This window comes from Penicillium hispanicum (genome assembly GCF_028827665.1).
Source record: "Penicillium hispanicum strain IBT 35686 chromosome Unknown utg000004l_segment0_segment0, whole genome shotgun sequence".
Classification (NCBI taxonomy): Eukaryota; Fungi; Ascomycota; class Eurotiomycetes; order Eurotiales; family Aspergillaceae; genus Penicillium; species Penicillium hispanicum.
The window spans coordinates 4,263,537-4,275,957 of record NW_026623196.1 but is presented as its reverse complement, the minus strand read 5'-3'; the positions used below and the strand labels follow the sequence as shown (position 1 = coordinate 4,275,957).

Sequence of the window (12,421 nt, the reverse complement as noted above, 5' to 3'; positions counted from 1 at the left end):
GCTCTCTACTGGAACACAGGTCACGATCTGAATATACACCCTCTCAACATTCGCATCTGCGCAATTACCGTATCTTCTATCAATTCAGTACCCCACAAATCAAACAAGCCTCTTCTACTCAGTTCAAAAAGTCCTCAATCTCGAATCCCACGCGTTTCAAGGCCTTCTCCTCCAGCTCTCGCGAAGCCCCAGCAACCTTTCGCAGAATCACAGTGCGAGCATCCTGCAGACGCACTTCAACAGGACTTCCACCAGCGCGGTCAAGTTCTTCCTTACTGCACTCACGGATATACACCGTAATGTCAGGCCCAACACACGTCCGCCAAAGAGACGCCATCCACTGCCAATGATCGAGCGGGGCATACGAATCATTGATGGGGACGGAGCACGCAAACGCGTCCGCAGTGGTAAGCTGGTAGCGCGGTACCAGGGCTATTGGCATGGCATACGGACCACCCGTCATACTGGATGATCGTGTGCTAGCCTCGGAGCCGGTCTCGCTCGACTGCGCGGGTGAGTGTATTTGCAAAGTAGCTGTCTTGGCGATGACTGTTCTGGGCGATATGCTGGTGGACTCCTCTTCGGAGTTTGAGCGTGTGTCCATCGATTCTGCGTGCGGGGCCGATCTCACGAAATTCATCACCTCGTCTGATATCCGGTGCCACGCTGAGATGGTATTCAGGTAGTCCACCGCGGCATCGCCCATCTGACCCGCATCGGCGGATCCTTGCTGGTGGGTTTGGATGTCAGGGCCGTCGAAGACGCGCACATGGTATTTTTCCTCTTTTCTCAGCAGGCGTTCAAGGTATTCGACAGCAATCTGTACAAGGAGGGGATCTTGTCCATCCACGGCAATTACCGGACCCCTGACTGGAGGATTCATTTCACGGAAAGACGGCACCAGAGGTGGCGAGATCTTAGCGAGCACTTTGATCTTGTTGAGAAACGGGATTGTCATCACGGTGGTTTCGACGCTTGAGTCTTGCGAAAACGGCGTGAGAGGTGTCGTCATGACCGGCGTTGAAGTCTGGAGGGGCGGCAACTTCAGACTCGGGTCTGGATAGGATTTTGTTTGAACAGCACTATATGACCGCTGGGGATGAAGCATGGGAATCATGTTGCGAGGCTGCTGCGTGTCCGGGCGAGCAGTGTAAGGGGACATCGGGTACGGGGACTCTGGGCTCCTGTCGCGATGAAGCTGGTTTGCCGGCTTGAGAGAAGTTTGGGAAATTCGACGACGTTTCAAATTGGGAGAGGGCGCACCGTTTTCCTCTGCGTGGCGGTGACGAGCATGGGAATCAACTCGGTCAATTCTGATCGGCTTCGGGGGTTGGTTCGGGTCCTTCTCGCGACATTGTGAGCTCCTTGCAATGCCGGATGTTGGGTGGGGCGATGCGGCCGGAAAGCTCGAAGATCGGATTGCAGGACTCGCGGTTGGTGTGAATGGGGTCATTGGAGTCGACGGTGCGTTCATCATGCGACCACCGCAGCTGGTGCAATGCGTCCTGCCTGATGGGTTGTGGCTGATTCCCGGTCGAGAGCCGCCATCTCGACCAAACCTTCGCGGTTGATAGCGATAATTTGGATATTGCTGACCATGGCGAACCTTTTCCTCCTGGGGATGCTCTTTTAGTATCCAGATCACGGACTGGAGCTTTTCTAGGACGCTTTTCTGGGACTTCTTACCTCCGCCAAAGCCCTCCACTTTTTCTTGTCTTCCTCGGGGAGATTTCTCCACTGTTCTCCAATGATCTTGGAGATTTCTGGGTTCGCCAGTCCCGGATTGTGTGCCACTACCGCCGCCTGGTAATGCTGACGATACAGAATGAAGGCTGGTTCAAAGAGAAGTTAGCCTCGGGCTCTAAATTTGCTCCAGGCTGGGATTAAGTCCCATAGCCACCAGCTCCCCGAAAAACCAAAGTAAAAAGCACTTGCCATGCTCATTTGACGACGGCGCGGATAACATCGACTCACCATTACGAGGCCGGGGGACCTTCTTTTCCGGCTGACAGAGACAAAAATGGTCGTCTTCTTTCACGGGACTGTTACCGTCCGAGGACAAGGACCGGTCTCGCATAGGATATTCTCTCGTTGAAACCGAGGGAACCACGGGCTTGGCCGTGTTAAACGGCAGAGCCGATCCAATTGCCTCGATCTTGGGAATTATGCCTTTAGGCCGATTGAACGAGGCCATCTGCTGATGGGCCTGGGGCACTCCGCTTGGTCGAATAATATCCGCATGCTTTCCCGCAGCTATCATGGGCTCCGGACGGTACGGCAATGGACCGTGGGATTTGGGCGACTCATTCATGATCTTATGCTCCAGCAGATTGCTGGGTCGGGGCAGTGTGACTGGCGTGGAGTCATTGCGCAGAGCAACCGCGGGCGGAGGGAGCACTCGGTCGAAAGACATTTATCTATGTGCGAGAAGGGAGGCGACGGGGGGGGGCAAAAGACAACCACCAAAGAGACCGAAGGCGGATGCGATGGCGCTCAAAGAAAACCTTGGACGCACAAGGGGAGGGGTATGTATGGAAGGAGAAAAGAAGAAAAGTATAAAACCACCAGGGAGGGTGGGCAGTTGAAAGAGAAGTAATAAACGCAAATCAGGGGAGGGGGGAGTGCAAGCGCAAGAGCTGGGTTTTTTCCGACAAAGAAGCCGACGATCTATACAGCGTGGAATTGCAAATCACCCGGACAGGGACAGGAAACGGCGCAAGACAAAGGCACGACCTATTTTTGCGGTTTCTTTGTTGTCTCGGGGGGCTAGACAAGCATCCCTGTCACCGTGGCTTATTCTTTGACAATAGAGCTCCAGAAAATCCAAAATCTCAGACTGCGAATCCGACTCAGCGCAAGCCTCCGAGACTGGGGTGAGGTTATAGTTGCGCGGCATCCGAGCCGAGCAGCCTCGGGGGGTTCCGAACAGTTTAAACTCCATTACAACCTATACATGGCACGCCAGGGGCCACGACAGAGGGAAGAAAAAAAATGAACAGCTATCGACGTAACTCTCACATCTAAGCATCCATGGACGAGCAAACGAGATCATTGTTTTCTTTGTCTCCGGATGCGGCGACTCGCAGGCCCGGTGCGCTGCGCAGTTCGGGCGCAGCGCGGCTGATTGGCCGCGGCAACATGACCCCTCGGTTCCCCGGTCAAGAGCGAACAAAGAAAAGACCCGGCAAACACACACGTCGCCTCGCGCAAACATGCGAATTAGCAAGGATTCACCGCAGCGATAAGCCCTACTCATCCCAGTCGCAGGACAAGAGACATGGCCGGGTGGTCGCAGGAAACTCATGGCTGTCATGTCACTCCAACCTTAGTCCGATCCACATCGCGGAGAATGATCTCATTCCCGCCGATCGCGCTCCACCATTCGTTGCATCGAGGAAACAAGATGGAACACTAGAACAATACCACCGGTGCCTGGGCCAGACGCGGTACTTTCGGGCTCGGCGATGGCCAGGGGGTCGATGATGCTTGCGCCGGCGTGCTTTAGGTTTTTTGGGTCTCAACTATCGTCTATACTACCGTGCCTCCCCGACCCGACCGACTGGAACCTCGCCAGTCCCATCGACCACGCCGCATTGGGCGTTTGGAGCGGGTATGCGTTGTCTGACCTAGGCATCATCGCCATGATTCAGGCGTGGTTCACTTCTGATTTTTTTTTTCCCTCAATTTGTCAATTTTGTTTTCATTGCTTGTTGTCTCTCATCGCTAGTACCATTCATGATGACAATGTCTAAGCTGTATGGCCCCGTCGGGTGTGGCGTTCCTCTGTCTCGGGCTCTTTCTTGGGCTTCAACAGGACTCCATTGATTCCATGGTAGACTTCTGTCGCCATGAGCCGGTGGGCAGATTGGCCCAGGGTCATCTCGTTCCTGGGGAGATACGGTCAGCAAGGAAGAAAGAAAAGGGGGAAAGGGTATTGGGGATTGTCCCATCACCCAAGACACAAAGAAAATTTCCCAACCTACCAGAAAAGATACTTGTCGGGATGCTCACACGGTGGCTCGCGCTGGTCCTTTGACATCATGACCTGGAACCCACTGTCACTTTCGACGCAGGCATCCACCACATTCTCCCAACCGGGGTCTCGGTTGGAGCCCAGTCCACTCTCGGCCTCAATACCGGCGGCGTAGAGTTGCCAGTCCCGAATTCGATCCAATAGGAAGGCGTTCATGTCGAACAGGTAAATAGTACCGCGATCCCAGGGTTGGGCCGCCTCGCGCAGCTTTGCGTTCCAGTAGGCCAGGATCTTGACGGCATTCTTGTACGCGTCGCCCGTGGTGACAAAAGCCGGTAGAAAGGTCACGTCCACCGTCTGGGTCAAGATGACCTTGAGCTCGGTCGAGCTCCAGCGTTCGGAGAGCTTGTTCAGCTGCTTCATGATGGACTGGATGCGACGATCGATCGACGGCGCAGCCTTGTCGTAATCCTTAGCCACGAGGCTCCAGATATCCCACAGGCCAAACGAGACGACGTAAATGGTGCGTTCCTGGCGGGAGCGGATCTGCTCCTCCGACAAGCCCTCCATCGAACGAGACTCGGCATCCAGCCACTGTTGGAGCTGCCCCTTGAAGTCTGGTGGCTGTTTATGAGACAACCGGCTCAGAACGTCCAGCTCGGTGTTATCCACCACAGCTCCCGCATACTTGCCACTGAGGACAGACCGAGCTGTCTGAGCGAGATTCTCCTGATGGCAAGAGAACTACACGGATTTCACACGTCAGTCAATTGTCGCGGGTACAGGCCTTCTCGGCGACACGGAGACCGAAACATTTTCATCCTGACGGAGGGGCAGCGCAATTCCTTACCATCGAGCAGAGCTGATCCGTCCACACCTGTCCCTGCGCTTCTTCGGTCTCATTGTCACTCCACGAATCGCCAAACACCACCAATCGCTGACTGAAGGTCTTCGCCGTTGTGTAATGTTCTGACCTGAGTGGGATAACGTCACCGAAATTTTGGGACGTTAGAAACCAGGCCGAGTAGAGGATGGTGCAGGCCGCCACCGCACAGAGGGCATAGAATCGGTTGAATAGGTGTATCATGGTGTAATTATGTGCTGCGCCTCGGGTACTGGAGAGGGGAAGGCGTATGTGAGAATTCTGCGAGAATTCTAAAATCAAGAATCGGACAGGTGTAGAGCTTCAACGCATCTAGCTGCGCCGTCGCGGTCAGCGCGGGATGTGGCCGCCGGGATGCCGCGTTGCTACACAACCACTTCTAGCTCCGCCCGTAGGTCACATATGTCGGAGACAGCAGGGACGGGCAGCGGATGCGATCTGCAGGAAGTATCGGGTGCTAGACTGACTCGGCAGGCAATGGAGAATGGCGAACTCGAGCCGCCCAAAGTGCCGAGTGCCGATGAAATCTCCGCCGGGACGTCCGGGAAACACAGCGGGACCCAGAAAGCGGCAGCGAGATGGGGCAACAGCGTCCGGGGCAGGTCGGGAAAAGATATATATCTGGCTAGGCGAAGGCTGAAGAAATAAATACCCCCTAACCGATCCTTCGCGGAAGTCCTATACTTATATTTATGACAAGTTGAATCGCCGGTACTCTGGCAAATGGCCGCGTGGCCAGGGCGGAGACAGCCGCCCAACGTGGAAACATAGCGCGTGCGTTTGGCTTGCCGTGCGTTGCACGGCAGAAGCTTATAGTATGGCAGGGTATGCCTTGATCTGACGAAGATCTTCATCTCCGTCGAAGCCCAATGGGATATAATATGTTCTACGAATGTCGATCTTACGTTGCAATCTAGGCTCCGTCGATCGACCCTGTCACTGTAGACTTCTTGTCAATATGAAATATTGGGGGTTGCCAACATCATAACTGAAAGTCTTCCAGCCGAAAAAAAAAAAAAAGACCCTCAATGTCGCAGCCCGGACATGACGGTGATCTGAGGGGCAGAACAAGAGGAACGCAGAGGATCTGTTCGTATGTATGTACTAACGGCCGGTGGAGATCGCGCCCCTGGGAGAGACCAAAGATACGGAGACGCGCACAGCGGTCTGCCAAGATCCTGCAGTCATGGCACCTGGGAGCTTCAAGGCCTGGACCCATTATTGACTGATATGTCGAGAGAATAATGGGCTCAGGTGGTTTGTTGTTTCCATTTGAGAAGAACAACAGCCTCCACGCAGGCGTTACGCTTTTTGCGGTCGTGATTGTTAGCCGAAATGGCGCAAGTACGAGTCACCCGGCTTTGAAAGGAGGGTCAGCAATGCCTGCAGCGGAATGATGAGCTTCCTCAGAGAAAGTACCCTATAGGAAATGATGAGAACCCATTCGTCAGGTAGAGTCCTGCCGCTACAGTAAATAGGGCGATTGTCAACGGTATCAGATCGGAAGGTCAGAGAAAATGGTACAGAGTAATCGGTACGCAGTCTTGTTTTTGCGCGATTCCAACGGTCGCGCATACACGCCTGGTTGAGCCTGATTAGGCCCAAATATCACGACGTCTAGAGGGTGGTGGAGATCAAGACAAGCTGTCGCGCTCGATCACCTTGGAATCGTGGTCATCGTGATTGGAAAAGCATGACGGCGATTTCCTATTCCAGTAATGAGGAAGTATATGGTCATGTGATACCACGTGACAGGGTTAGCGACGTGGAGTCACGTGTCTCTCTATTCGGCTAGTGTCCGCTGAGTCATCCACACACACTCGCTACACCAAACTTTGGGAACTCGAAAATCCACACGACCGAACCCTTCAACCTCACCTGTCGACAACTTCCGCGCTACCGTCTTGACCGCGCAACCCCCGTCAAGATGAAGCTCAACATCTCCTACCCGGCCAATGGGTCGCAGAAAATCATCGAGGTCGACGATGAGCGCAAGCTCCGTCCCTTCATGGAGAAGCGCATGGGCACCGAAGTCAGCACTCCCTCCCGAATTGTTTGAAGCACATCCGCACAATATACTCTCCAAATCTTCCGATGCATCCACACCACGCACGCAACCAGAAAGACCAGAACGAATGGGCTGATAGGTTTTTTTTCTCTTCGATTAGGTCACCGGTGAATCCCTCGGCGATGAGTTCAAGGGCTACCTGTTCAAGATCACCGGTGGTAACGACAAGCAAGGTACGACTCCTCAAGGATGGCATTCGATGGCGTGGGACGATTGCAATAAGGTCACGATGCCCTAGCGGATGGACATGATTGCTAACTGCGTGCTCAAATTACAGGTTTCCCCATGAAGCAGGGTGGTACGTTTTGACCAAACAGACTCTTTTGGACCGCACAGTCCAGAAACTTCGCATACGCAACACAGCATACTCATCGACTCTACAGTTCTCCTTCCCACCCGTACCCGTCTGCTCCTCGCCGATGGCCACAGCTGCTACCGCCCCCGCCGCACTGGCGAGCGCAAGCGCAAGTCCGTCCGTGGTGGTATGTCTACGAATATCCTACCCCTCGCCTAGACTAGCGTCAGTGCCGTTGACACCTTGTTCACTACAGCCATCACCGGTCTGGACCTTGCCGTCCTTGCCCTGAGCATCGTCAAGCAGGGTGAGCAGGAGCTCCCCGGCCTGACCGACACCGTCGTCCCCAAGCGTCTCGGCCCCAAGCGTGCCACCAAGATCCGTCGTTTCTTCGGCCTCGACAAGAAGGACGATGTGCGCAAGTTCGTCATCCGCCGCACCGTTACCAAGGAGGGCAAGCCCGAGTACACCAAGGCCCCCAAGATCCAGCGTCTGGTTACCCCCCAGCGTCTGCAGCGCAAGCGTCACCGCATCGCTATCAAGCGCCGCCGTGCTGAGGCTTCCCGTGAGGCCGCGTAAGTTCTTACCCAGATGCCATGGTTGTCCTAGTCGCATCTTCTAACTGTCATTACAGCAACGACTACGCCAAGCTCCTCGCCAACCGTGTCCACGAGGAGAAGGCTAAGCGTGACGAGCTCCGCAAGCGGAGGGCTTCCTCCATGCGGAAGTAAATCTCACCCGCGGTGTTATGATTTGTTTCTGCGGGCCGGGGATTTAATGGAGGAGGTTCACGTTTCTGGGATCTGATTGAGGGATTACAAAAAAAGAAGATCGTTCCCAGCAGACGCGAATATGTCTGATCAAAAGAAAAAGGGTAAAAAAAAGATTGGGGGACCAGGTTTAAACGTACAAAGCAGGCGGAGGGTGGACCACCTTTTGCCCAGGATGTCACGGTGATTCGGGCCCTGGGCGATGCATCTGTGTTGAACCTACCTTTTGACAACCCTTTTTTTGAATGGAGTGCATGCAAATTTCAATTGTTCCGTCTTGATCGTTGATTTCCCGGCATAGATAGGGTCAAACGTATTGTGGATTCTGGCTCTGTAGACTGGCGGAGGCTGCACTGGTTCAATTGCAGGTGAGAAGATCTAGCCCTAGCATCGGAGACCCATTTAGCCCTGCCTTGACGAACTATGTTTCGTGGCTTCTGGCCACACCATCTTCAGATTGGATCACGATGACAATTTGAAGTAAATTCAAGCCTTCATGGATGAGAAGATGAGTTTTTCGAGGGCAGGAGCCTTGCTTATAGAAGAACTGAAAATACGTCAACCTCAAGGTATATATTTCGAGTGCCTCTATTCCTTTTCGGCCGTTGAGAGAAAGCTTGGTTACGTAGGATACAAATCTACTATTTGTTCATCAACTCTGACGAATAAATGCATAGACCCATTTAGACCCCCGGAGTTGTTTCTCGCTTTCTGACTAGATGAGCAGGAATTCTGTTCGTCCTCTCGAAGGACAGTCTTCAAAATCTGCTGCAGATTCAAGTTGCAGGACAGTAGTCAGACCAGGCAAATAGAGTCATAGAAACGAGCATTCATATATTTGTGAAACCAATACCGCGAGAACTCATTAGGATCTCAATCTATATATCACACTGCCAGCCATTGTCACCAACAAATTCATCGCAGTACTTGATTTCCCGGCAGCGACGATCGGTCGAGATATAGACTCTCTCGCCGCTCGGGGTGGTAATAGTTGCTGCAAGACCAGTCAGCGCAGGCCTTTAATTGTACAGTTTGACGCCCAGAGGCGCTCTAATAGACAAGTAGAATTGCATACCGTTGTAAATATCCAGATTCTGGTTGCAGCCAATAGTGCTAAACCCGATGAAAGTGCCCGCGTATCCCCCAACAGAGCAGCCAGCGCCGCCGTAGGTGCCAGTTGTTGAGCAGTGCTTGGTAGGGCTCACATTTTTCCAGGCAGGTTCCTCCGAGATGGCGGTATCGATCAGCCACAGATTACCTGCGTAGTCTCCATTGAAGGTTCGGACAAAGAAGGCTGCAGCCGAGAGAGCTGGGGTCGCGAACAGGGCGCCACCGGTGAAGACGAGTGAAAGTCTCATGTAGACGGAATGTCTTTAGTAGGCTCAGCGAGAAGTGTTGATTGAAATGTAGTCTGATAAAAATTGAAAGATCGAGTTGTAGTAGGCAGGAGAGCTCTTAAATGATTTTCGAGACGGAACTGACAAATATACAGAGACAAAATGGGTGCGTGAAACGATTGAGACGTCCCACGTCTTGGGAATTCCATCCAATGGGCAAAGCCATCGACGACAGCTGATGCCAAGGATGAGTGAGATTTCAATAAGGAAATTGAGCGTCTGGAATAACGGCTCTAAATACTCGACCAGTACAGAATTAGCATGGATCAACAGAGCCACGCGAAATGCGCCCCAAATTAGTGTTGGACAAGGTAGAAGCAAGCTTGCAGATCTTACAGTTTGCCAACGTTTTATGTTTCCAGAACTTGTGGTTAACTAGCCTGGAGTGCCTTCTGAGCTATGGGATCAACCACTCTCCAAATGCTCATCCAAGTAGAGATATTGAACCATCTATTAGCTGTATCCCCTTCAGCATTCAAAGAACAGACTCTCTATGGTATTCCAGTGATTACTATCCCATCACTGCCTCTTATCTAATAATGAGCAAATGATTAGGTTCATGGTTGACAAGCTAAAACATGATAAAAGGACCAGCTAGGTATCGTACACCCACAATTTCCTTGATGACGACTCCTTATCAGCCCCCCCCCCCCCCCCTTGCCCCTACTTTCTAGAAGGAAGCTCTGACTTCTTGCTATGTCGGATAAGCTAACCATTTTGTAGCTAGTGGTTCTCAAGTCTGTTGGTGGGCTATCTATCAAATACAAGTAGACTCTCGGGTATAAGTCCAAGTCCCCGTCAAACGTTTATGGCCGGTCTTGGAGTATGCTCTAGAAGACCAGTTCGGATAATTCAGATAAAGGGGGGCGAAGTGATAATAAGGGTCCCACTCAAATCAATTTGCAATGACGATCGCTCGGCGAACACCCGCGAGGAGTATGTATCCGTGTCATTTCGACTCAGTGTCTTGGCCAATGCAGAAGTCGGGGGCGAATTTCGTCCACCTCTTTCGGCCGTTCCAAGTGCAGCAGTCATGTTGCTCAGTGTCTCGTAGTATACTGTGCTTGAACAGGGTAAGAATGAAATGATATCCAAGGAAATATTATGGCAACCAATAGCCATCGAGGCTTTTAATTCATGATCTATAAAGAGAAAAAAGAGCACCGATGATAGTAACACAGCACGGTGCATGTGCTTGCAAAGCAGCTAAGCTAATACGGAACCCGGGCATCCACAACGCAATTGACCCAGGGTGCTCAAGAGGAAAAGAGACGACCAAGCCATCTATTGTGAGATAGCTCTGATGGTGTTATCTTTTCTTTTCTTGAATAAAGCCATAGAAAAAGGAACAACCGCGATAGTTCGCATCCACATTCGGGTAATGTCAAATAATGGTCATGATAATCGTATTTTTTGCTCTCCCGCCCACGCCTTTTGCATCGCATCGCATCAAATCAAGATACACATACACAGATCAGCTCCTGAGGTTGTCGTGGGAATGCTGGAGAATGGGGTATTTTTTTTGCCGATTGATGAGACTGTGTACTTATGCAACGGCATGTGAGAACAGGAAGCTCACAGACTCGCCATTGTGAGTACGGCGACAGGCCTCGGCCAGCGTAGGGCTGATATCAATGGTCTCGATCTTGTCGCATTGCTCCTTCTTTTCAGCATGGGGAACAGTGTTGGTGACGACCAGGCGGCTCAGACGGCTGCCGTTCAGGTTGTCAATGGCCTTGCCGGACAGAATGCCGTGGACAACGATGGCATTGACCTCCTTGGCGCCGTGCTGCATGACGGTATCGGCGGCCTTGACAAGCGTTCCACAGGTGTCGGCCATGTCATCAACGATGATGGCGATCTTGTCCGTAACATTACCGACGAGAACCATACGCGAGACCTCGTTCGGGCGCGCACGTTCCTTGTGGATCAGGGCGAATTGAAGATCAAGGCGATCGGCGATGGCAGTTGCTCTGACAGGGGAAAGGGCCATTAGACAAAAGGCGCCCACAAAATAGATATGCGGATGTGACTCACCTCTTGGCGCCGCCAGCGTCGGGGCTGACAATAACACAGTTGCTCACATCCAGGTTCTCTCGGATCCACTTCAGCATACTAGGCTCAGCGTACAGGTTGTCAACCGGAACATTGAAGAAGCCCTGGATCTGGCTAGCGTGCAGATCCATCGTGATGACGTGGTTGCAGCCAGCAGTCTGGAGCATGTTGGCCATCAGCTTGGCAGTGATAGGCGCACGACTCTTGTCCTTCTTGTCCTGGCGGGCGTAAGGGAAATTGGGGATGACAGCAGTGATGCGTCGGGCCGAGGCGGTCTTGCAGGCATTGATCATAATCAAAAGTTCCATAAGACCGTCATTGATATCGTTAGGTCGTGTTGACTGCAGGATGAAGACTGCACAAGCGCGGAGATCAGCAACGAGTTCATCATCCTCGTTCGACTCACGGCCACTTCATATCTGCCAGGCCGCCACAGGGTTTCCGCGTACCATCTTCATCACGCACACTTTCACCGATCGTAACGCTAGTTTCCTGGTTGGAGTACTGCAGGACCATGATCTTGGTCAACTCAATGCCGAGTCTAGATCATCTCGATTAGTCGGTGAACTTGGAGACCCGGAGTCGGCAAAGTCGGCGGGGATGGATCGACCAGCTGAATCACGTACCGATCAGCCACGAGCTCAGCAAGCTCCGGATGACTGTTGCCAGTCAGCAGCTTGATGGAGTTGGTCGCCATGATGTGCGTGAACACAGAGAGAGGTCTCCCAGGACGAGCGGAAGTCGGAAACTTGGAAGCTTTAAAAAATCGATCCCGCACCTGCGATTTGCGCCCCGCGTTTTTCCTGGATCCCGTGATGGCTCACCGCCTCTAGATTCGGTGGTCAAAGGGATCCAATAGGAGACGTGGAAAATATTTTACATCTAACCCTATCTTAGATCGCTGTTACTCCGAGCTAAACATCATTCTCTACTTCCTTTGGACTCTAAGAAAAAGAGAAAAAGAAATATGGATATTGCCG

General features: G+C 52.4%; 5 protein-coding genes across 5 annotated transcripts; 1 reads left to right on the top strand and 4 right to left on the bottom strand.

Moving 5' to 3' along the window:
* Positions 1–118: 118 nt before the first annotated feature.
* Positions 119–1,012, bottom strand: N7459_005354 (putative HMG box transcriptional regulator; the record flags this gene model as incomplete). Its single annotated transcript, XM_056944538.1, has 1 exon — positions 119–1,012. The coding sequence occupies one exon, from the start codon at positions 1,010–1,012 to the stop codon at positions 119–121; it is 894 nt and encodes a 297-aa protein (XP_056801421.1).
* Positions 1,013–3,748: 2,736 nt separating this feature from the next.
* N7459_005353 (uncharacterized protein) lies at positions 3,749–5,060 on the bottom strand (the record flags this gene model as incomplete). The annotated part of the gene is made up of 3 exons (XM_056944537.1): positions 3,749–3,887; positions 3,984–4,717; positions 4,824–5,060. 3 exons carry the CDS (start codon positions 5,058–5,060, stop codon positions 3,749–3,751), a joined length of 1,110 nt encoding a protein of 369 aa, XP_056801420.1.
* Positions 5,061–6,651: 1,591 nt separating this feature from the next.
* On the top strand, positions 6,652–7,950 carry N7459_005352 (40S ribosomal eS6 domain-containing protein; the record flags this gene model as incomplete). Its single annotated transcript, XM_056944536.1, has 6 exons — positions 6,652–6,888; positions 7,025–7,097; positions 7,202–7,222; positions 7,308–7,406; positions 7,476–7,794; positions 7,854–7,950. Coding segments are annotated over 6 exons (846 nt in total), but the record flags the coding sequence as incomplete, so codon positions are not given.
* A 1,058-nt stretch (positions 7,951–9,008) lies between these two features.
* N7459_005351 (uncharacterized protein) lies at positions 9,009–9,347 on the bottom strand (the record flags this gene model as incomplete). Its single annotated transcript, XM_056944535.1, has 1 exon — positions 9,009–9,347. The coding sequence occupies one exon, from the start codon at positions 9,345–9,347 to the stop codon at positions 9,009–9,011; it is 339 nt and encodes a 112-aa protein (XP_056801418.1).
* A 1,585-nt stretch (positions 9,348–10,932) lies between these two features.
* N7459_005350 (ribose-phosphate diphosphokinase) lies at positions 10,933–12,138 on the bottom strand (the record flags this gene model as incomplete). The annotated part of the gene is made up of 4 exons (XM_056944534.1): positions 10,933–11,359; positions 11,424–11,796; positions 11,891–11,982; positions 12,068–12,138. The coding sequence occupies 4 exons, from the start codon at positions 12,136–12,138 to the stop codon at positions 10,933–10,935; spliced, it is 963 nt and encodes a 320-aa protein (XP_056801417.1).
* Positions 12,139–12,421: the final 283 nt, after the last annotated feature.